Source organism: Stegostoma tigrinum, chromosome 9, assembly GCF_030684315.1.
Source record: "Stegostoma tigrinum isolate sSteTig4 chromosome 9, sSteTig4.hap1, whole genome shotgun sequence".
Taxonomy (NCBI): Eukaryota; Metazoa; Chordata; class Chondrichthyes; order Orectolobiformes; family Stegostomatidae; genus Stegostoma; species Stegostoma tigrinum.
The window spans coordinates 99,056,132-99,079,819 of record NC_081362.1 but is presented as its reverse complement, the minus strand read 5'-3'; the positions used below and the strand labels follow the sequence as shown (position 1 = coordinate 99,079,819).

The 23,688-nt window shown below is 50.3% G+C and overlaps 1 protein-coding gene across 1 annotated transcript in view; it reads right to left on the bottom strand.

The window, feature by feature from the left end:
* The window catches only part of LOC125455135 (EMILIN-1-A-like), a 33,575-nt gene extending 29,913 nt beyond the window's left edge, over positions 1-3,662 (bottom strand). The window contains exon 1 of the mRNA XM_048536787.2: positions 2,962-3,662. Within this exon, the coding sequence (XP_048392744.1) occupies positions 2,962-3,116 (155 nt within the window). The 5' untranslated portion in view covers positions 3,117-3,662. The remainder of the gene's footprint in view (positions 1-2,961) is intronic.
* Between the last annotated feature and the right edge of the window lie 20,026 nt (positions 3,663-23,688).

The following is a 23,688-nucleotide window of genomic DNA, read 5'->3' as shown; positions in this document are numbered from 1 at the left end:
ATCTCCTACCATCAAGTCAATTTTGAATCCAAATACATAGAAACATGGAAGATAGGAAAAGGAGAAGGTCTTTTGGCCCTTTGAGCCTGCTCCTCCATTCATCACGGTCATGGCTGATTGTCCAATTCAATACTGTAACCCTGCTTTCTCCCCATAACCTTTGATCCCGTTCACCCCTAAGTGCTCTATCTAGACACCTCTGGAATACATTCAATATTTTGGCATCAACTGCCTCCTGTGGTGATGAATTCCACAGACTCACCACTCTTTGGGTGAAAAAATGTCTCCTCATCTCCATCCTAAATGGTCTCCTCCAAATCCTCAGACTGTGACCCATGGTTCTGGACACAGCCACCATCGGGAACATCCCCCCCCCCTGCATCTACCCTGTCCAGTCCCGTTAGTCTCCATGAGACCCCGCCCTCCTCCTCATTTGTCTGAACTCTCTCAAAAACAATCCCAACGTAGTCAATATCTCCTCATATGTCAGTCCCACCATCCCCGGAATCAACCCGGTAAACCTTTGCTGCACTCCCTCGAGAGCAAAAGGGAGACCAAAGCTGCACATAATATTCTTGGTGTGGTCTCACCAAGGCCCTGTACAACTGCAACAACACATCCCTGCTCCTGTACTCAAAACCTCTCGCAATGAAGCCCAACATACCATTTGCCTTCTTTACCACCTGCTGCGCCTGCATGTGACTGGTGCACAAGGACACCCAGGTCCTGCTGCGCACTCCCCTCTCCCAATTTACAATCTAGCTCTCCCTGAATTCCATGTGATCTCTCCTTGCTAACCAATTTGCCATAAGGAATCTTGTCAAACACCTTGCTGAAAACGTAAGGACAATGTCCACCACTCTGCCTTCACCAATCCTCTTCGTCACTTCTTCAAAAAACTCAATCAAGTTAGTGAGACATAACTTCCCACACACAAAGCCATGTCAGCTATCTCTAACCAGTCCTTGCCTTTTCGAATACATATAACGCCTATCCCTCAGGATCTCCTCCAACAACTTGCACACCACTGAGGACAGGCTTATCAGTCTACAGTTTCCTGGATTTTCCTTACCAGCTTACTTAAATATATAGTACCCTGCTAGCCAACCTTCAGTCTTCCGGTACCTCACCTGTGGCTATAAATGATACAAGAATCTCAGTAAGGGGACCAGCAATCACTTTGCTCGCTTCCCACAAAGTTCAATGGGAGTAAACGATAGGTGGGGATAGAGCCCAAAGAGAGAAGAACAGTTGAACAGACAAAGGAGTAGATAACAGTCTGTCTGGGAGAATGAATATCTGCTAATGGGGAATATTAGTGGCTAACAATGGGTCATGTATAATCGCAGATCAAAGCCTTGGGTGTTGGGGTGGGGAAAGTATGGGGAAGGTGTTCAGTTCCTAAAGTTGTTGAACTCAATACTGAGTCCTGAGGCTGTAGCGTTCCCAAGTGGAAAACGGAGTGCTGTTCTTCTGGCTTGCACTGATCTTTGTTGAAGTACTTCAGCAAGCACTAGACAAAGAAGTTGGACAGGGAACGCAGTGGTGTGTGGAAATGGCAGGCAACTAGAAGCTCAGGATCTCAGGACAAAGAGGGCACGGTTAAGGTAGGTCAAGGGAGAGTGGGGCAGGGCAAGGCAAAGACGCTTTGTGCATTGAAGTAGACATGAGTAAGTGACTATTCAGAGAACTCTGAGATCCACGAGCTGATGCCTGTCTCTGTGACAATGCAGCATCTTTTCAATGAGAGGTTCCAGGGCAGTATTTACAGAACTATACTACATGTGGATCAAGATTTGCCATGATAGTGGCCAGTGTCTGTGGGCTTGGGGTGTGTGTGAAGCTGGTGGATGGCCAGAGGAGCACTCGTTGGGATGGGGGTTGCCCAGTAGCCACTCAGAATTTCATGTCAGGAATCCTTGATGTCTGGCTGCTATCTGCCATGTGGTAGAAAAGGGAGTTGCATATTAATGAGGTGAAATTTGGTGTTAATGAGACAGATACTGAACAGTAATTCCTGGTAATAGGCATTTCACCACTTGCTAGACAAAATCTTATCGCAATGTCTAGAACCAGTTGGGAGTTGCTCTGACGCTGAAAAAAGACTCATACGACTTCTCCCTACAACCCACATCATTCTGGAAATTCAATATTCCAGCTATCAATATTCCAGCTATTCAATATTCCAGCTTGAACCCCTCTTCCCTCCATCTCCTCAATTCACTCTTTCACCCTTTCCCCTGTCTCTACTCCTTCCTCTCTGTCCTTCTCTCCCTCTCCTCATCACCACACCCCTTTCCCACATCCCTCCTCCCCTGTTCTCTTCCCTCACTCCCTCCCTCTCTCCATTTCTGTTTGACTTTCTTGCTTTCTCCCTCTCCCTCTAGCCATTCCCCAATCCTCCTTCTCCCTCTCTCCTCCTCCTCCCCCACTTTCTGTCCCCTTTCCCCATTTCACCTCTCACTCTCTCTTCCCCCTTACCCACCTCTCTTCCTTTGCCCCCACCCACTCTCCCTTTCTCTTTTCCTCCCACACTTCTCACTCAGTGTCTCTCACTCCCCTCCCTCTCTTCTCCTCCTCGCAATCTCCCTCTCCCTCTCTCTCTCCATCTCTATCCACCTTTGTTCCCCACTCCCTTCAATCTGTTCTCCTGACTCTCTCTCAGCCTCCTCTCCCTCTTCCTCCATCTCACTTCTCTATCTTTCACTCCCCTCTCTCCCCCTTTCATCTCCCCTACTTCTTTCTCCATTTCTCCCTTTCCAATTCCTTTCTCTCCCTACCTCACACTTTCCTCTCCCCTTCTTCCCTCCCTCTCTTCCTTCCATTCTCTCCCTCTTCCCTGTTCCCAACTCACCTCTTCCCTTCCCCTCCCATTCCTCTCTCTCCCTCTCCTCTACCCCCACACACTCACCCTTTCCCCCTCACCCCCACCCCTGCCCTCTCTCTCCTCCTCTCCCTTACCTGTGCCTGCTGGTTGCCCTCACTCCGGGCTCCGCCTGGCTGCTGTGTTCCGCGGAGACTGCCGAGTACAGGGGGTATCTTTGGGGATAACTGACCGCCGCAGCCCGCACCAGGATCGACAGGAGGTAGAGAAACTGACAGAGAGCCCTGGCCATGCTCGCAGGCGCTCACCAAACTCTAGTCTCGACAGGGATTCTGGATCAACCGGGATCAACCAGCGCCTGGATCCCTCCCGGGATTCCAGCCACTTCCTGAGAAACTTCTCCAAACTTGGGAAACGTTCCTTTCGATCCTGTGTCGATTATTTCATTCAATGCTCCCTGAAACTTCTCTCCCTCTCTTTTCCCACACTCTGCTTCGTTCTTTGCCTGGGTTTTTTTCTCTGTCACCGTCTCTTTTTCTCTCTCTCCTGCTGCCTTTCCGAAGATTTTCCTCCCTCCCTCCCTCTCTATTTTTCACTCCCTGCTTTCTCTCTCTCGGGGACTCACATCTGGAGCTAATTAATCTCAGCCTCCGGAATGTAAAATATTGCTTCGCTGCCAAAAACCCTTTTTATTCTCGGAAAACCTGAACTCCTCCCATAAGGCTGTCCCAATCCACGGTAAGTACCCCCTTCTGCCTTAATCCTCTTCCCCCCTCTTTCTGATCTCCTGCCCTCTACCCACAACACTCACCCCGCTCCGATCTCTCTGCTGTCTCTCTCTCTCTTTTTCCTCCTGCAAATGCTCCCCCCAATCCTTCTCTCTTCACCCCCCCCCCCCCCGACCCCTTCCCTCCCCCTCTGCCCCTGTCACATTTCACTCCTCCCCCTTGCTAACACTATCCAGTGCCCCTAACATCAACAGACAAAGCTGTGCTTCAGGATATGCCGATGTTAGTGTATTTAATGTCTGAAGTGAGGAGATTCTGGGAAGTAATTCCAGAGTTTAGGGTTTGAACAGCGCAGATGAAGCATGCTGTCCCCCGGTAAAGATCAGAACCCTACCAGAGATGGGGTAAATTAAAACAAACAGCAGAAGAGGGAAGGGGCACAGAAGCCTCCCAGATTGGTAGGACATGGGGAAGTTGCAGAGCAGGTAAGGCCGCTGAGGGATTTGAAAGCAGAATGAGAATTTTAAAATGGAGGCACCAATGGACCTTGCTGTCTCAGCAGGTTCTGTGACCCTTGTCTGATTTCTATTTAAAGGATGACAAACTCCTTCTGCTGTTCTTATGTTTGTTTTGAAATCTCCACATGCTACATTTACTGGAAGCTGATTAAATCTTAGGGGTGTGATTGAAAAAGCCAAGGTTCGATTTCCAGCATCACACTTCAGCCTTGGCCAGTACTTTCATGATGAAGGGGGCCCCAGGGAAAGTTTATGGAGCTTTAATCTGTGACCAAGAGGAAGAACAGAGTCTGTATTGTAAGCACAGATAGCTAAGCCAGACAGACAGACATCCTGAGAAGCACATCAGGATTGACCGAAATGGAACTCCCATTGAGGAACAAAGCCTTCAGCTCAATGCTGGCACAGTTACACCTTCATTGTCTCTGTTACACTACTGTTCCACAATTCCTTTCGCAAGTCAATTTCTCCTGCCATTTATTTTCTTTTAGTTGTTAATTTATTGAGCATTTATTGTTGATCCCTAACTGCCAGTTGAATTGATTGGTTTGCTTGGGCCATTTCAGAGAACACAGTGTGGAAACAGACTCTCCCTCTACTTTCTGGAGAGACCACTCTCTTCGGGACTCCCTTGTCTGCTCCACACTCCCCTCCAACCCCACCACACCCGGCACTTTCCCCTGCAACCGCAGGAAGTGCTACACTTGCCCCCACACCTCCTCCCTCACCCCCATCCCAGGCCCAAAGAAGACTTTCCACATCAAGCAGATGTTCACCTGCACATCTGCCAATGTGGTGTACTGCATCCGCTGCTAGCAAAGTGTGGAGCGGATGAACACAGCAGGCCAAGCAGCATCTTAGCAGCACAAAAGCTGGCATTTTGGGCTAAGGATCTAGGCCTGAAACGACAGCTATTGTGCTCCTAAGATGCTGCTTGGCCTGCTGTGTTCATCCAGCTCCACACTTTGTTATCTCAGATTCTCCAGCATCTACAGTTCCCATTATCTCTCCACTGCATCCGCTGTACCCGTTGTGGCCTCCTCTACATCGGGGAAACCAAGCGGAGGCTTGGGGATCGCTTTGCAGAACACTTACGCTCAGTTCACAATAAACAACTGCACCTCCCAATCGTGAACCATTTCAAATTCCCCTCCCATTCCTTAGATGAGATGTCCATCCTGGGTCTCTTGCAGTGCCACAACGATGCCACCCGAAGGTTGCAGGAACAGCACCTCATATTCCGCTCGGAAACCTTGTAGCCCAATGGTATCAATGTGGACTTCACAAGCTTCAAAACCTCCCCTCCCTCCACTGCATCCCAAAACCAGCCCAGCTTGTCCCTGCCTCCCTAACCCGTTCTTCCTCACACCTATCCCCTCCTCCCACCTCAAGCCACACCTCCATTTCCTACCTACTAACCTCATCCCATCTCCTTGGCCTGTCCGTCCTCCCCGGACTGACCTATCCCCTCCCTACCTCCCCACCTATACTCACCTCTACAGGCTCCATCCCCGTCCCTTTAACTTGTCTGTCTCCTCTCCACCTATCTTCTCCTCTATCCATCTTCAATCTGCTTCCCCCTCTCTCCCTATTCATTTCAGAACCCTCTCCCCCTCCCCCTTTTCCGATGAAGGGTCCAGGCCCGAAACATCAGCTTTTGTGCTCCTAAGATGCTGCTTGGCCTGTTGTGTTCATCCAGCTCCACACTTTGTTATTTCAGTCCAACTCGTCCACATCGACCAAGTTTCCTAAACTGAACTAGTCCAACTTGTCTGCATTTGGTTCGTATCCCTCTACAGCTTTCGTAAAAATGTACCTGTCCAAATGTCTTTTCTAGATTGTATTGCGCCCACCTCTACCATTTCCTCTAACATTAAGGGTCTTCCACTCTGTTGTGGGTCTGGAGTCACATGTAGGCCAGACAGGGTGGCAGGATAGCAAATTTCCTTTCTTAAAGGACATTAGTGAACCAGATGGGTTTCTAAGAACAAAAAACAGCGGTGACATGATTTGTATGAGGCTACTTTTTATTGAATTCCCCAAAGCATTAGCCTGGGGTTCTGCATTACAAGCACAGTGACATTGCCACAATGCAGCTGCATCCCTACAGCTTCTTTTCCCCCCGCATTTAGAGGCCATCTCCCAATTCTTGCTTGATGCCCCCTATCCACTTCCACCCAGCACCTCAGCTGTTCATGGACATGTTAATGATTTAGATGAGGGAACTAGATGTAATATCTCAAAATTTGCAGATGCTACAAAGCTGGATGGTAGGATGAACTGTGAGGAGGATGCATAGATGTTGCAATGTGATTGGGACAAGCTGAATGAGTAGGCAAATGCAAGGCAGATATAGTTTAATGTAGATGAATGTGAGGTTATCCAATTTGATAGGACCGGAAGGCAGATTATTATGTGAATGACAGTAAGTGTGAGACAGGGAGAATGATCAGTGAGATCTGGAATAGAAATTATGGGAACTGCAGATGCTGGAGAACCCGAGATAACAAGGTGTAGAGCTGGATGAACACAGCAGGCCAAGCAGCATCAGCAGAGCAGGAAGGCTGATGTTTCGAGCCCAGGCCCTTCATCAAAAACAGATCTGGATGTCCTTGAGCACCAGTTGCTGAAAGTAAGTGCACAGGTGCAAAAGGCAGTGAAGAGGCCTTCATTGCACAAGGACTTGAATACAGAAACAAGTTTATCCTTGGAAACCCCAATACACTAAAGATATTCACCCTGTTTCTGATCCACACATAAACCAGATCTTCCAATGGCTATATTTGTTAGTCTTATGTGGATTCCATTCTCTACTCCCACTATCCATGTCATTTCACTCCACACAGGAATATAAAACTATAAAAAGAGGGAGCAGGTGTAGGCCATTTGGCCCACCCACTCTGCTGTATAATTCAATAAAGAGCATGGCTGATTTGGTTGTGGCATTCAGGAAATAATAAAAGGTACTTTTGCCCTTCCAATAATTATTGACCAAAAACATGTTTAACTCAGTTTTGAATATATTCAACAGTGTAGTCTCTGCTGCTGTCCGGGCAAGAGAATTCCAGATGTTAACAATTATCCAGAAGAAGTTCTTCATCATCTCTGTCTTAAATGGGAGTCTTTTCATCTCTAAACTGTACTGCCTCGTTCTAGATACCCCCACGAGATGAAAGATTTCCGTAGTCACCATCTCAATCCCATCAAGGCCCTTCAGAATCTAATATATTTCAATAAAATCACCCTTCATTCTTCCGAACTCTAATGAGCATTGTCCCAAAACAGCCAAATGAAGAGTATCCGAACTGCTCCCAATGCAAGAACATCCCTTCTGAAATAAGGAGACTCTAACTGTATAATTATACACCAGGGTCAGTCTCAGCAATACCCTGTATGGTTGTAGTAAGACTTCCTTTCTTTAACACTCCATTCCTCCCCACAAAAAACAGCTACATTCCATTTGTTTTGCTGTATCAGCAAGCTAATTGCTTTTTTGCAATTCATGTATAAGGACACCCTGATCCATCTTTAATGCAGTATTCTGCAGACTCTTATAAAAGTCATATTCTGCTTTTCTGTTGTATCTGCCAATCTTCACATTTTCCTACAATGTATTTGAAGTGGAAAACTTTTGTCCACTCTTACATCTATTTGCATCCCTGTGCAGACTCTGCATTGTGCATTTAATGATGTGGACATCACTAACATTTGTTACCCATTCTAGCTGTGAGAAAGTGGAGGTGAGCTGTGACAAAACAACTTGTCTCCTTATCATTAATACAGATTCTAAATACAGTAGTTAACAAGTCAGCACTGATCCCTGGGGCACTCCACTAATTAGTCTGCCAACTGAAAACTCCACTTATCTCAAAATAATAAAACGTGAGGCTGGATGAACACAGCAGGCCAAGCAGCATCTCAGGAGCACAAAAAGCTGACGTTTCGGGCCTGGAACCTTCATCAGAGAGGGGGATGGGGAGAGGGAACTGGAATAAATAGGGAGAGAGGGGGAGGCGGACTGAAGATGGAGAGTAAAGAAGATAGGTGGAGAGAGTATAGGTGGGGAGGTAGGGAGGGGATAGGTCAGTCCAGGGAAGACGGACAGGTCAAGGAGGTGGGATGAGGTTAGTAGGTAGATGGGGGTGCGGCTTGGGGTGGGAGGAAGGGATGGGTGAGAGGAAGAACCGGTTAGGGAGGCAGAGACAGGTTGGACTGGTTTTGGGATGCAGTGGGTGGGGGGGAAGAGCTGGGCTGGTTGTGTGGTGCAGTGGGGGGAGGGGACGAACTGGGCTGGTTTAGGGATGTAGTAGGGGAAGGGGAGATTTTGAAACTGGTGAAGTCCACATTGATACCATTAGGCTGCAGGGTTCCCAGGCGGAATATGAGTTGCTGTTCCTGCAACCTTCGGGTGGCATCATTGTGGCAGTGCAGGAGGCCCATGATGGACATGTCATCCAGAGAATGGGAGGGGGAGTGGAAATGGTTTGCGACTGGGAGGTGCAGTTGTTTGTTGCGAACTGAGCGGAGGTGTTCTGCAAAGCGGTCTCCAAGCCTCCGCTTGGTTTCCCCAATGTAGAGGAAGCCACACCGGGTACAGTGGATGCAGTATACCACATTGGCAGATGTGCAGGTGAACCTCTGCTTAATGTGGAATGTCATCTTGGGGCCTGGGATAGGGGTGAGGGAGGAGGTGTGGGGGCAAGTGTAGCATTTCCTGCGGTTGCAGGGGAAGGTGCCGGGTGTGGTGGGGTTGGAGGGCAGTGTGGAGCGAACAAGGGAGTCACGGAGAGAGTGGTCTCTCCGGAAAGCAGACAGGGGTGGGGATGGAAAAATGTCTTGGGTGGTGGGGTCGGATTGTAAATGGCGGAAGTGTTGGAGGATGATGCGTTGTATCCGGAGGTTGGTAGGGTGGTGTGTGAGAACGAGGGGGATCCTCTTTGGGCGGTTGTGGCGGGGGCGGGGTGTGAGGGATGTGTTGCGGGAAATACGGGAGACGCGGTCAAGGGCGTTCTCGATCACTGTGGGGGGAAAGTTGCGGTCCTTGAAGAACTTGGACATCTGGGATGTGCGGGAGTGGAATGTCTTATTGTGGGAGCAGATGCGGCGGAGGCGGAGAAATTGGGAATAGGGAATGGAATTTTTGCAGGAGGGTGGGTGGGAGGAGGTGTATTCTAGGTAGCTGTGGGAGTCGGTGGGCTTGAAATGGACATCACTTACAAGCTGGTTGCCTGAGATGGAGACTGAGAGGTCCAGGAAGGTGAGGGATGTGCTGGAGATGGCCCAGGTGAACTGAAGGTTGGGGTGGGAGGTGTTGGTGAAGTGGATGAACTGTTCGAGCTCCTCTGGGGAGCAAGAGGTGGCGCCGATACAGTCATCAATGTACCGGAGGAAGAGGTGGGGTTTGGGGCCTGTGTAGGTGCGATAGGGTTAGGGTTAGGCCATCTTCCGCACCTGCACAGGCCCCAAACCCCACCTCTTCCTCCGGTACATTGATGACTGTATCGGCGCCGCCTCTTGCTCCCCAGAGGAGCTCGAACAGTTCATCCACTTCACCAACACCTTCCACCCCAACCTTCAGTTCACCTGGGCCATCTCCAGCACATCCCTCACCTTCCTGGACCTCTCAGTCTCCATCTCAGGCAACCAGCTTGTAACTGATGTCCATTTCAAGCCCACCGACTCCCACAGCTACCTAGAATACACCTCCTCCCACCCACCCTCCTGCAAAAATTCCATTCCCTATTCCCAATTCTTCCGCCTCCGCCGCATCTGCTCCCACGATAAGACGTTCCACTCCCGCACATCCCAGATGTCCAAGTTCTTCAAGGACCGCAACTTTCCCCCCACAGTGATCGAGAACGTCCTTGACCGCGTCTCCCGTATTTCCCGCAACACATCCCTCACACCCCGCCCCCGCCACAACCGCCCTAAGAGGATCCCCCTCGTTCTCACACACCACCCCACCAACCTCCGGATACAACGCATCATCCTCCGACACTTCCGCCATTTACAATCCGACCCCACCACCCAAGACATTTTTCCATCCCCACCCCTGTCTGCTTTCCGGAGAGACCATTCTCTCCGTGACTCCCTTGTTCGCTCCACACTGCCCTCCAACCCCACCACACCCGGCACCTTCCACTGCAACCGCAGGAAATGCTACACTTGCCCCCACACCTCCTCCCTCACCCCTATCCCAGGCCCCAAGATGACATTCCACATTAAACAGAGGTTCACCTGCACATCTGCCAATGTGGTATACTGCATCCACTGTACCCGGTGTGGCTTCCTCTACATTGGGGAAACCAAGCGGAGGCTTGGAGACCGCTTTGCAGAACACCTCCGCTCAGTTCGCAACAAACAACTGCACCTCCCAGTCGCAAACCATTTCCACTCCCCCTCCCATTCTCTAGATGACATGTCCATCATGGGCCTCCTGCACTGCCACAATGATGCCACCCGAAGGTTGAAGGAACAGCAACTCATATTCCGCCTGGGAACCCTGCAGCCTAATGGTATCAATGTGGACTTCACCAGTTTCAAAATCTCCCCTTCCCCTACTACATCCCTAAACCAGCCCAGTTCGTCCCCTCCCCCCACTGCACCACACAACCAACCCAGCTCTTCCCCCCCCACCCACTGCATCCCAAAACCAGTCCAACCTGTCTCTGCCTCCCTAACCGGTTCTAACTCTCACCCATCCCTTCCTCCCACCCCAAGCCGCACCCCCATCTACCTACTAACCTCATCCCACCTCCTTGACCTGTCCGTCTTCCCTGGACTGACCTATCCCCTCCCTACCTCCCCACCTATACTCTCTCCACCTATCTTCTTTACTCTCTATCTTCGGTCCGCCTCCCCCTCTCTCCCTATTTATTCCAGTTCCCTCTCCCCATCCCCCTCTCTAATGAAGGATCCAGGCCCGAAACGTCAGCTTTTGTGCTCCTGAGATGCTGCTTGGCCTGCTGTGTTCATCCAGCTCTGCACCTTGTCATCTCAGATTCTCTAGCATCTGCAGTTCCTATTATCTCAGAGTCAGTCTCCTCAAGTGAGGAGGTACTAAATCTCCTGGTTATATGTTTTCTCATATATACCCCTAAACAACTTCCTTACAGCAGTAATGCTCATTTTACCCCACAGCACCTGTGTTATGTGTGTGTGAGTGCAGGAGTTCGTAAAAACACAAAGTACAAGATAATCTTATTCAACATTTCCACCATGAGGTAAAACACCCATGCGGCCAATGAACCAATAACAAGCAAAGCTCAGAATGAACAATGCTTATGTGGAAAAAGTGAAGGGGAGGGTAGGGATCGAATTAAAAGAGAGTTAAGAACATAAAACATAGAACAGTACAGCACAGAACAGGCCCTTCAGCCCACGATGTTGTGCCGACCATTGATCCTCATGTATGCACCCTCAAATTTATGTGACCATTTGCATGTCCAGCAGTCTCTTAAATGACCCCAATGACCGTGCTTCCACAACTGCTGCTGGCAACGCATTCCATGCTCTCACAACTCTCTGTGTAAAGAACCCGCCTCTGACATCCCCTCTATACTTTCCTCCAACCAGCTTAAAACTATGACCCCTCATGTTAGCCATTTCTGCCCTGGGAAATAGTCTCTGGCTATCAACTCTATCTATGCCTCTCATTATCTTGTATACCTCAATTAGGTCCCCTCTCCTCCTCCTTTTCTCCAATGAAAAATGTCCGAGCTCAGTCAACCTCTCTTCATAAGATAAGCCCTCCAGTCCAGGCAGCATCCTGGTAAACCTCCTCTGAACCCTCTCCAAAGCATCCACATCTTTCCTATAATAGGGCGACCAGAACTGGACGCAGTATTCCAAGTGCGGTCTAACCAAAATTTTATAGAGCTGCAACAAGATCTCATGACTCTTAAACTCAATCCCCCTGTTAATGAAAGCCAAAACACCATATGCTTTCTGAACAACCCTGTCCACTTGGGTGGCCATTTTAAGGGATCTATGTATCTGCACACCAAGATCCCTCTGTTCCTCCACACTGCCAAGAATCCTATCCTTAATCCTGTACTCAGCTTTCAAATTCGACCTTCCAAAATGCATCACCTCGCATTTATCCAGTTTGAACTCCATCTGCCACCTCTCAGCCCATCTCTGCATCCTGTCAATGTCCCGCTGCAGCCTACAACAGCCCTCTATACTGTCAACGACACCTCCGACCTTTGTGTCATCTGCAAACTTGCTGACCCATCCTTCAATCCCCTCATCCAAGTCATTAATAAAAATTACAAACAGTAGAGGCCAAAGGACAGAGTCCTGTGGAACACCACTCACCACTGACTTCCAGGCAGAATATTTTCCTTCTACTACCACTCGCTGCCTTCTGTTGGCCAGCCAATTCTGTATCCAGACAGCTAAGTTCCCCTGTATCCCATTCCTCCTGACCTTCTGAATGAGCCTACCATGGGGAACCTTATCAAATGCCTTACTGAAGTCCATATACACCATATCCACAGCTCGACCCTCATCAACTTTTCTAGTCACATCCTCAAAGAACTCAATAAGGTTTGTGAGGCATGACCTACCCCTCACAAAGCCGTGTTGACTGTATTTGATCAAGCCATGCTCTTCCAGATGGTCATAAATACTATCCCTCAGAATCCTTTCTAACACCTTGCAGACGACAGACGTGAGACTTACTGGTCTGTAATTGCCGGGGATTTCCCTATTTCCTTTCTTGAAGAGAGGAATTACATTTGCCTCTCTCCAGTCCTCAGGTACAACTCCAGTGGAGAGTGAGGATGCAAAGATCCTCGCAAGTGGCGAAGCAATTGCATTTCTCGCTTCCCAAAGCAGCCGAGGACATATCTGGTCCGTGCCTGGCGACTTGTCAATCTTAATGTTTGACAAAATTTTCAGCACATCAGCTTCCTCTATCTCTATCCATTCCAGCATGCACACCTGCTCTTCAAAGGTTTCATTCACTACAAAGTTCGTTTCTTTCATAAAGACAGAAGCAAAAAACTCATTAAGGGCTTCCCCTACCTCCTCAGACTCCACACACAAGTTCCCTGTGCTATCCCTAATCGGCCCTACTCTTTCTTTGATCATTCTCTTATTCCTCACATAAGTGTAAAATGCCTTTGTGTTTTCCCTAATTCGTTCTGTCAAGCCTTTCTTGTGGCCCCTCCTGGCTCTCCTCAGACGATTTTTGAGCTCCTTCCTTGCCTGCCTGTAATCCTCTAGAGCTGAGCTTGACCCTAGCTTCCTCCACCTTATGTAAGCTACCTTCTTCCTTTTGACGAGAAGCTCCACCGCTCTCGTCATCCAAGGTTCCTTTATCTTACCCCTTCTTGCCTGTCTCAGAGGGACATATTTACTCATCACTCCCAACAACTGTTCCTTAAACAGTCTCCACATGTCTATAGTGCCCTTACCGTGGAATAATTGCTCCCAGTCCATGCTTCCTAACTCATGTCTAATCGCATCATAGTTTCCTCTTCCCCAATTAAATATCCTCCCATTTTGCCTAATCCTCTCCTTCTCCATAGTTATGTAGAATGTGAGGCAGTTATGGTCACTATCACCAAAATGCTCTCCCACCACAAGATCTGATACCTGCCCTGACTCGTTTCCGAGCACCAAGTCTAGAATGGCCTCTCCCCTCGTCGGCCTGTCAACATACTGCGTTAGGAAACCCTCCTGAACACACCTTACAAAAACAGCTCCATTCAAATCTTCTGCTCGAAGGAGGTTCCAATCAATATTAGGAAAGTTAAAGTCAGCCATTACAACAACCCTATTACGTCCGCACTTTTCCAAAATCTGCCGACCTATGCTTTCTTCAATCTCCCTGCTGCTATTGGGGGGCCTGTAGTAAACCCCTAACGAGGTGACTACTCCCTTGCTGTTCCCAATTTCCACCCATACTGACTCAGTAGGCAGATCTTCCTCGACAATGGAAGCTTCTGTAGCTGTGATACCCTCTCTGATTAGTAGTGCTACACCCCCTCCTCTTTTTCCCCCCTCCCTATTCTTTTTAAATGCTCTAAACCCTGGAAGATCCAGCAACCATTCCTGCCCCTGAGAAACCCATGTCTCTGTTATGGCCACAACAACATAGCACCAGGTACTGATTCATGCTCTAAGTTCATCACTTTTATTCCTGATACTCCTTGCATTAAAGCAAACACACTTTAACCGATCCCTTGGTTCCTTCCCAGGAAAATCCTTCCCACTGGCTGGTCTACCTCTTGCTACTGCCTCACCTGCATCAACTCTCACCTCCGGTATACAGCTCAGGTTCCCACCCCCCTGCCATACTAGTTTAAACCCTCTCAAACTACCCGAGCAAACCTTCCACCCAGGACATTGGTCCCCTTCCAGTTCAGATGCAACCCATCCTTCTTGTACAGGTCCCACCTTCCCCAGAAGGCATCCCAATTGTCTACATATCTGAAGCCCTCCCTCCTACACCAGCTGCGTAGCCACGTGTTCAGCTGCACCCGCTCCCTGTTCCTCGCCTCACTATCTCGTGGCACTGGTAGTAAACGAGAGAACACTACTCTGTTTGTCCTGCTTTGCAGCTTCCATCCTAACTCCCTGAAAGCACTTTTTATATCCTCAATCCTTTTTCTGGCTATATCATTAGTGCCAATATATAACACGATTTCTGGCTGTTCGCCCTCCCCTTTTAGAACCTTATACACCCGATTGGAGACGTCCCGGACCCTGGCACCAGGGAGGCAACATACCTTCTGGGAATCCCGATCCTGACCACAAAATCTCCAGTTGATTCCCCTAACTATCGAGTCCCCTACCACGAGTACTTTTCTATTCTGCCCCCTTCCCTTCTTTGCCACAGTGTCAGGCTCAAGGGAAATTAAGCACCCACATCCCCTGTAGCACCCACCTCTCCCAAAAGGCATCAAGAGTGTCAGTTGATGCACGTGCTCCCTCTCCAAGCACACCCAGGCTTGAATGTACCTGCAGAAGAGGGGCAAACAGTCGGCTGTAATGACCCCCTCTACAGTAGACCCACGAGGAGGTCCTCTGACCTGCCCACTCCCCTCTGCACCAAGTGCCCAAAGATCAGGAACATGGGGCTGAAGTCCAACAAAAATGACAAACAAATGGTCTTAAGGGAACTGAAAAGGGAGTGCAAACACCCGTATCCAATATCCACATGGTTCACACACTCCACAATGTCACCAAACAGACATTAGGGCTGAAGCCTGTGACCCACTACAATCCATGGCACTGCTTCGTGCAACACCCTCGCCACCAGATCCCTGAGGAAAAGGGGTGTGTACCCACACGGAGGGCCCTCCACTGGAGAACCCCCCCTCCCTACCCGATGGTAAATGGGCACGGCAGTGGATGAGGGAGAAGAGGTGGGCAGTGTGCAGGAGCAATCTGTGCAGGGCTTGCCATTTTATATCTTTAAAAGACACAAAAATGACACTCTGGAGCTGACTGAGATTGTGGGGCACATGCTCCTGGGAGAGAATTAAAGTTCTGTACCTGGGTGTTCTCGAACCACCAACCATATAGTTTACAGCTGAGCCATAGAAACTGGCATCTCCTGGTTATACTGGTCAGCCCGGGCTTCCCTGATTGGCCCGGGTTAACAAACCCTCTCGAGGATCTCGTAGTTGACAAGATCCAGCTGGTTCCAATCACTGCAGGCACCTTGTCAAATATTATTTCGAAATCCAGCTGCACCACAATTACTGGTACCTTTCATCCACTCTGCATGATATATCCTTAAAAAGCTCTAACAAATTTGCCAAATATGATTTCCCTTTCACAAGACTGCACAGAAAATATGAGGTTGTATTATACAGAACATATAGAACATTACAGCACAGTACAGGCCCTTCGGCCCTCGATGTGCCGACCTGTCATACCGATCTCAAGCCCATCTAACCTACACTATTACGAATTTCTGAATGTCCCGCTACTGGCTTCTTAATAATGGATTCCAGCATTTTCACAAAGACGCACATTAACTGGTCTATAGATTCCTACACTGGCCTCCCTGGTCAGGATAGCAGCAGGGTAAGCCATTCCATTTGGAGCTCCACTCTGCTCACCACTTCCCTTTCCATTCCCTTTCTGTTTCTCTTCTCCTTCTCTCTCCTCTCTGCAATCATTCTATACCACTGCCCAAACCCCCCGACATTTTAACTACCTACTTAAAGTGTTGGCAAAGAGCTGGGCTTAAACCAGGAACCATGTGGCACAAGCTGAATGCACAGGCATTGTCCTGCAGCAACGGCAGATCAAACGTGGGCCAGAGTGACAGCGGGAGATAAAGACTGGGCAGTGAGAGTGGGGATGGTGAGGGGGAAGTGGGCAGTGAGAGTGGGGACGGTGAGGGGGAAGTAGGCAGTGAGAGAAGAGACGGTGAGGGGGCAGTGAGAGTGGGGACGGTGAGGGGGCAGTGGGCAGTGAGAGTGGGGACGGTGAGTGGTCAGTGGGCAGTGAGAGTGGGGACGGTGATGGGGCAAGTGAGAGTGGGGATGGTGAGGGGTCAGTGGGCAGTGAGAGTGGGGACGGTGATGGGGCAAGTGAGAGTGGGGATGGTGAGGGGTCAGTGGGCAGTCAGAGTGGGGACGGTGAGGGGGCAGTGGGCAGCGAGAGTGGGGATGGTGAGGGGGCAGTGAGAGTGGGGACGGTGAGGGGACAGTGAGAGTGGGGACGGTGAGGGGGCAGTGGGCGGTGAGAATGGGGACGGTGAGGGGGCAGTGGGCGGTGAGAGTGGGGACGGTGATGGGGCAAGTGAGAGTGGGGATGGTGAGGGGTCAGTGGGCAGTCAGAGTGGGGACGGTGAGGGGGCAGTGGGCAGCGAGAGTGGGGATGGTGAGGGGGCAGTGGGCAGTGAGAGTGGGGACAGTGAGGGGGCAGTGAGAGTGGAGACGGTGAGGGGACAGTGAGAGTGGGGACGGTGAGGGGGCAGTGGGCAGTGAGAGTGGGGACGATGAGGGGGCAGTGGGCAGCGAGAGTGGGGATGGTGAGGGGGCAGTGGGCAGTGAGAGTGGGGATGGTGAGGGGTCAGTGGGCAGTGAGAGTGGGGACGGTGATGGGGCAAGTGAGAGTGGGGATGGTGAGGGGTCAGTGGGCAGTCAGCGTGGGGACAGTGAGGGGGCAGTGGGCAGCGAGAGTGGGTATGGTGAGGGGGCAGTGGGCAGTGAGAGTGGGGACAGTGAGGGGGCAGTGAGAGTGGGGACGGTGAGGGGACAGTGAGAGTGGGGACGGTGAGGGGGCAGTGGGCAGTGAGAGTGGGGACGGTGAGGGGGCAGTGGGCAGCGAGAGTGGGGATGGTGAGGGGGCAGTGGGCAGTGAGAGTGGGGACGGTGATGGGGCAAGTGAGAGTGGGGATGGTGAGGGGGCAGTGGGCAGTGAGAGTGGGGACGGTGAGGGGGCAGTGGGCAGCGAGAGTGGGGATGGTGAGGGGGCAGTGGGCAGTGAGAGTGGGGATGGTGAGGGGTCAGTGGGCAGTGAGAGTGGGGACGGTGATGGGGCAAGTGAGAGTGGGGATGGTGAGGGGTCAGTGGGCAGTCAGAGTGGGGACAGTGAGGGGGCAGTGGGCAGCGAGAGTGGGTATGGTGAGGGGGCAGTGGGCAGTGAGAGTGGGGACAGTGAGGGGGCAGTGAGAGTGGGGACGGTGAGGGGACAGTGAGAGTGGGGACGGTGAGGGGGCAGTGGGCGGTGAGAGTGGGGACGGTGATGGGGCAAGTGAGAGTGGGGATGGTGAGGGGTCAGTGGGCAGTCAGAGTGGGGACGGTGAGGGGGCAGTGGGCAGCGAGAGTGGGGATGGTGAGGGGGCAGTGGGCAGTGAGAGTGGGGACAGTGAGGGGGCAGTGAGAGTGGGGACGGTGAGGGGACAGTGAGAGTGGGGACGGTGAGGGGGCAGTGGGCAGTGCGAGTGGGGACGGTGATGGGGCAAGTGAGAGTGGGGATGGTGAGGGGGCAGTGGGCAGTGAGAGTGGGGACGGTGAGGGGGCAGTGGGCAGCGAGAGTGGGGATGGTGAGGGGGCAGTGGGCAGTGAGAGTGGGGACAGTGAGGGGGCAGTGAGAGTGGGGACGGTGATGGGGCAAGTGAGAGTGGGGACGGTGAGGGGGCAGTGGGCGGTGAGAGTGGGAACGGTGAGGGGTCAGTGGGCAGTGAGAGTGGGGACGGTGAGGGGGCAGTGGGCAGTGAGAGTGGGGACGGTGAGGGGGCAGTGGGCAGTGAGAGTGGGGACGGTGAGGGGGCAGTGAGAGTGGGGACGATGAGGGGTCAGTGGGCAGTGAGAGTGGAGACGGTGAAGGGGCAGTGAGAGTGGGGACGGTGAGGGGACAGTGGGCAGTGAGAGTGGAGACGGTGAAGGGGCAGTGAGAGTGGGGACACTGTGGGGTCAGTGGGCAGTGAGAGTGGGGATGGTGAGGGGGCAGTAGGCAGTGAGAGTGGGGACGGTGAGGGGGCAGTGGGCAGCGAGAGTGGGGATGGTGAGGGGGCAGTGGGCAGTGAGAGTGGGGACAGTGAGGGGGCAGTGAGAGTGGGGACAGTGAGGGGGCAGTGGGCAGTGAGAGTGGGGACGGTGAGGGGTCAGTGGGCGGTGAGAGTGGGGACGGTGAGGGGGCAGTGGGCAGTGAGAGAGGAGATGGTGAGGGGGAAGTGGGCAGTGAGAGTGGGGACGGTGAGGGGGCAGTGGGCAGTGAGAGTGGGGACGGTGAGGGGTCAGTGGGCGGTGAGAGTGGGGGCGGTGAGGGGGCAGTGGGCAGTGAGAGTGGAGATGGTGAGGGGGAAGTGGGCAGTGAGAGTGGGGACGGTGTGGGGGCAGTGGGCAGTGAGAGTGGGGACGGTGAGGGGGCAGTGGGCAGTGAGAGTGGGGACGGTGTGGGGGCAGTGGGCAGTGAGAATGGGGACGGTGAGGGGGCAGTGGGCAGTGAGAGTGGAGACGGTGAGGGGGAAGTGGGCAGTGAGAGTGGGGACAGTGTGGGGGCAGTGAGTGTGGGGACGGTGAGGGGGCAGTGGGCAGTGAGAGTGGAGACGGTGAGGGGGAAGTGGGCAGTGAGAGTGGGGACAGTGTGGGGGCAGTGGGCAGTGAGAGTGGGGACGGTGAGCGGGCTGTGGGCAGTAAGAGTGGCAATATTTCAGCAATAGTACTAAAGACTTGTTCCAGAACTTGCCACGCCCCTATCCAAGCTGTTCCAGTACAGTTACAACACTGGGATCTAGCTGACAATGTGGAAAATTGCCCAGATATGTCCTGTATACAGCAGGACAAATCCAACTCAGCTAATTATGCCCCATCAGTCTCCCCTCGATCATCACTAAAGTGATGGAAGGTGTCAGTAACAGCGCTATCGAGCAGCACCTGCTCAGCAATAACCTGCTCAGTGACGCCCAGTTTGGGTTCTGCCAGGGCCACTCAGCTCCTGACCTCATTACAACCTTGGTTCAAACATGGACAAAAGAGCTGAATTCCAGAGGGTGAGGTGAGAGTGACAGCCCTTGGCATCAAGGCCACATTCAACTGTCTGGCATCAAGGAACCCCAGCTATACTGGGAAAAAGGGCATCATGGGGCATATACTCTGGAGTCATGCCTGGCACGTTGGAAGATGGTTGTGGTTGCTGTGGATCTGTCACCTTCGCTCCAGGGCATCTCTGCAGGCGTGCCTCAGGGTAGTGTCCTAGGCCCAACCATCTTCAGCTGCTTCATCAAAGACCTTTCCTCCATCATAAGGTCAAATGTTAGCATGTTCACTGATGATTGCACAATGTTCAACACCATTCGTGACTCCTCAGATACTGAAGCAGCACGTGTACAAGGAATTACAGCGATGAAGAGTCCTGATCTGAAACGTCAACTCTCCTACCCCTCTGATGCTGCATAACCTGCTGTGTTCCTCCAGCTCCACATTGTATTGACTCTTGACTCCGGAATCTGCAGTTCTTGCTATATCCGTGTGCAGGGAATTAGGGGTTATGGTGAGCAGTCAGGTAAATGAAGGTGAGTCCATGAAAAGATTAGTCATGATCATATTGAATGGCGAAGCAGGATCAATGAGCAAGATAGCCTACACCTGTTCCTAATACTTGTGGCCTTATATTCAAATGCAACAAAATCTGCACGATATCCAGGCTTGGGCTGACAAGTGGCAAATAATATTTATGCCACACAAATGGCAGGTAATGAAAATCTCCAAGAAGAGATAATCTAATCATCACCCCCTGGCATTCAATGGTGTTGTCATCTCTGAATCACCCATTATCAATTTTCTTGGAGTCATCGTTGACCAGAAATTAAACTGGACTCAACACATAAACACCTGCGTGGCTACAAGAGCAGGTTAGGGTTAGGATTACTGCAGCAAATAATTCTCCTCCTGACCTCTCAAAGACTGCCCGCCACCTACGAGGCACAAGTCAAGCACATGATGGAATACTGCCTTCTTGTTTGGATAAGTGCATCTCCAACAACACTTAAGAAGCTGGACACCATCCTGGATGAAGCAGCCCATTTGACTAGCACCACATCCACAAATATCTATTCCCTTCACCACTGACACTTGGTAGCAGCAGTGTGTAATATCTACAAGATGCACTGTAAAAATTCAATAAAGATTCTTATACAGCACCATCCAAGCCCATGACCACTACCATCAAGAGGGACAAGTGCAGCAGATACATGGGAGCACGGTCCCTGCAAGTTTCCTCCAAGCCACTCACTGTCCTGATTTGGAAATATATCCATTCCTTCACTGTGGCTGGGCCAAAATCCTGGAATTCCCTTCCTAATGGCATTGTGGGTCAACGCACAGCAGATGGGCTGCTGCGGTTCAAGAAAGCAGCTCACCAGCAACTTCTTAAGGGCAACTAGGGACAAGTAATAAATACAAGGCACAACAAATATGAATAATACAATGTAGTTTTTACTGTATTTACATGGTTTGCTCGTTTTCTCTCTATTTTCTTTTTAGTAATTTGTTACAAATTTTCAAAACTTCCTAGACATTCTTGGCCACCACTGATCCACATCAGCTCCACGGATCCTTCTCAATTGTTTTTCTTTCCCAATGGAATATGTTTGTTGTTGTGAGTTCTGAAATATCACCTTAAATGCCTGCTACCTACTCCCTCTCCGTAATCCTACTTTTCACCCTTTCTTCCCATTTCAAGTCATCCAAATCTGCCTTCATTCTTTGTAATTGCATTTTTGAAGTTTCACTTTCAGATTTTGCACCCTTATACAGAACATGGCCCAAAGGATCCCATTCCCTGATTGCTTAGAGAGCATAAATAAAAGCCAAATGAACTGCTGATGCTGTAAATCAGGAACAAAAACAAGGCTCCTGGAAAAACATCTGTGGAGGAGAAAACAGAGGTAACGTTTCGGCTCCGGTGACCCTTCCTCAGAACTGGAAATGTCAAATGTCACAGAAATTTGAGGGTGCATACATGAGGATCAATGGTCGGCACAACATTGTGGGCTGAAGGGCCTGTTCTGTGCTGTACTGTTCTATGTACTATGTTCTATGTTCTAAATACCATGGCCATTGATATAAGGTGTGTAGGGAAAGTTTAAAGGAGATGTGTGAGGTAAGTTTTTTTACATAGACCTTGGCAGGTGATTGGAAAGTACTGCCAGGAGAAGAAGTGGTAGAAGAGATATAATAACAAAGTTGAAGGGGCATTTAGACAGATACATGAACCGGCAGAGAATAGAGGGATATGGACCACATGCAGGCTGATGGCCAGCATAGACTGCTTGGATGAATGCCTATTCCTGTGCGACACTGTTCTATGTTCCTATTCAAGAACCTATCTTTATCTACCTTGAATACACACACTTAACTTGACCTCCACAGGTCTCTTTGGCAATAAGTACCACTGATTCATCACTCTCCAACAGGAACAATTCTTCTTCATCTCAGTTCTAAATGGTCATCTCTTCGCTCTGAGGCAGCGCCCTCGAGTCCTAGTCTTTCCTGCTAGTGAAAACATCTTCTCCACTTCCACTCTAGCCAGGCCTTTCAGTGTTCTGTAAGTTTCAATCAGATCCCCCCTCATCCTTCTAACGTACATCGAGTACAGAGACAGAGTCCACAAGCACTCCTCATACAACAAGCGCTTCATTCCCTTGATCATTCTTGTAAACCACTTGTGCAGCCCCTCCAAAGCTAGCACATTCTTCCTTAAATATAGGGCCTAGAATTGCTCACAATATTCCAAGTATGGACTGACCAGAGCCTGAAACAACCTCAGAAGCATATCTCTGCTTGTGTTCTATTCTTCTTGAAATGAATGCCAACTTTGCATTTATCTTCCTAACTGCCAACTGATCCTGCATGTTAACCTTCAGAGAATCCTGAACTAGGACTCCCAGGTTTCTTAAACATAGAACATAGAACATTACAGCACAGTACAGGCCCTTCGGCCCTCGATGTTATGCTGACCTGTCATACCGATCTCAAGCCCACCTAACCTACACTATTCCATGTACGTCCATATGCTTGTCCAATGACGACTTAAATGTACCTAAAGTTGGCGAATCTACTACCATTGCAGGCAAAGCGTTCTATTCCCTTACTACTCTCTGAGTAAAGAAACCACCTCTGACATCTGCCCTATATCTTTCACCCCTCAATTTAAAGCTATGCCCCCTCGTGCTCACCGTCACCATCCTAGGAGAAAGGCTCTCCCTATCCACCCTATCTAACCCTCTGATTATTTTATATGTTTCAATTAAGTCACCTCTCAACCTTCTTCTCTCTAACGAAAACAGCCTCAAGTCCCTCAGCTTTTCCTCGTAAGACCTTCCCTCCATACCAGGCAACATCCTAGTAAATCTCCTCTGCACCCTTTCCAAAGCTTCCACATTCTTCTTATAATGCGGTGACCAGAACTGGACGCAATACTCCAAGTGCGGCCGCACCAGAGTTTTGTACAGCTGCAGCATAACCTCTTGGTTCCAGAACTTGATTCCTCTATTAATAAAAGCTAAAACACTGTATGCCTTCTTACATGCCCTGTCAACTTGGGAAGGCAACTTTCAAGGATCTGTGTACATGGGCACCGAGATCTCTCTGCTCATCTACACTACCAAGAATCTTACCATTAGCCCTGTACTTTGCCTTCCGGTTACTCCTACCAAAGTGCATCACCTCATACTTGCCTGCATTAAACTCCATTTGCCACCTCTCAGCCCAGCTCTGCAGCTTATCTATGTCTCTCTGCAACCTACAGCATCCTTCGTCACTATCCACAACTCCACCGACCTTAGTGTCGTCTGCAAATTTACTAACCCATCCTTCTACGCCCACATCCAGGTCATTTATAAAAATGACAGACAGCAGTGGACCCAACACCGACCCTTGTGGTACACCACTAGTAACTGGTCTCCAGGATGAACATTTCCCATCAACTACCACCCTCTGTCTTCTTTCAGCAAGCCAATTCCTGATCCAAACTGCTATGTCTCCCACAATCCCATTCCTCCGCATTTTGTACAATAGCCTACTGTGGGGAACCTTATCGAACACCTTGCTGAAATCCATATACACCACATCAACCGGTTTACTCTCATCTGCCTGTTTGGTCACTTTCTCAAAGAACTCAATAAGGTTTGTGAGGAACGTCC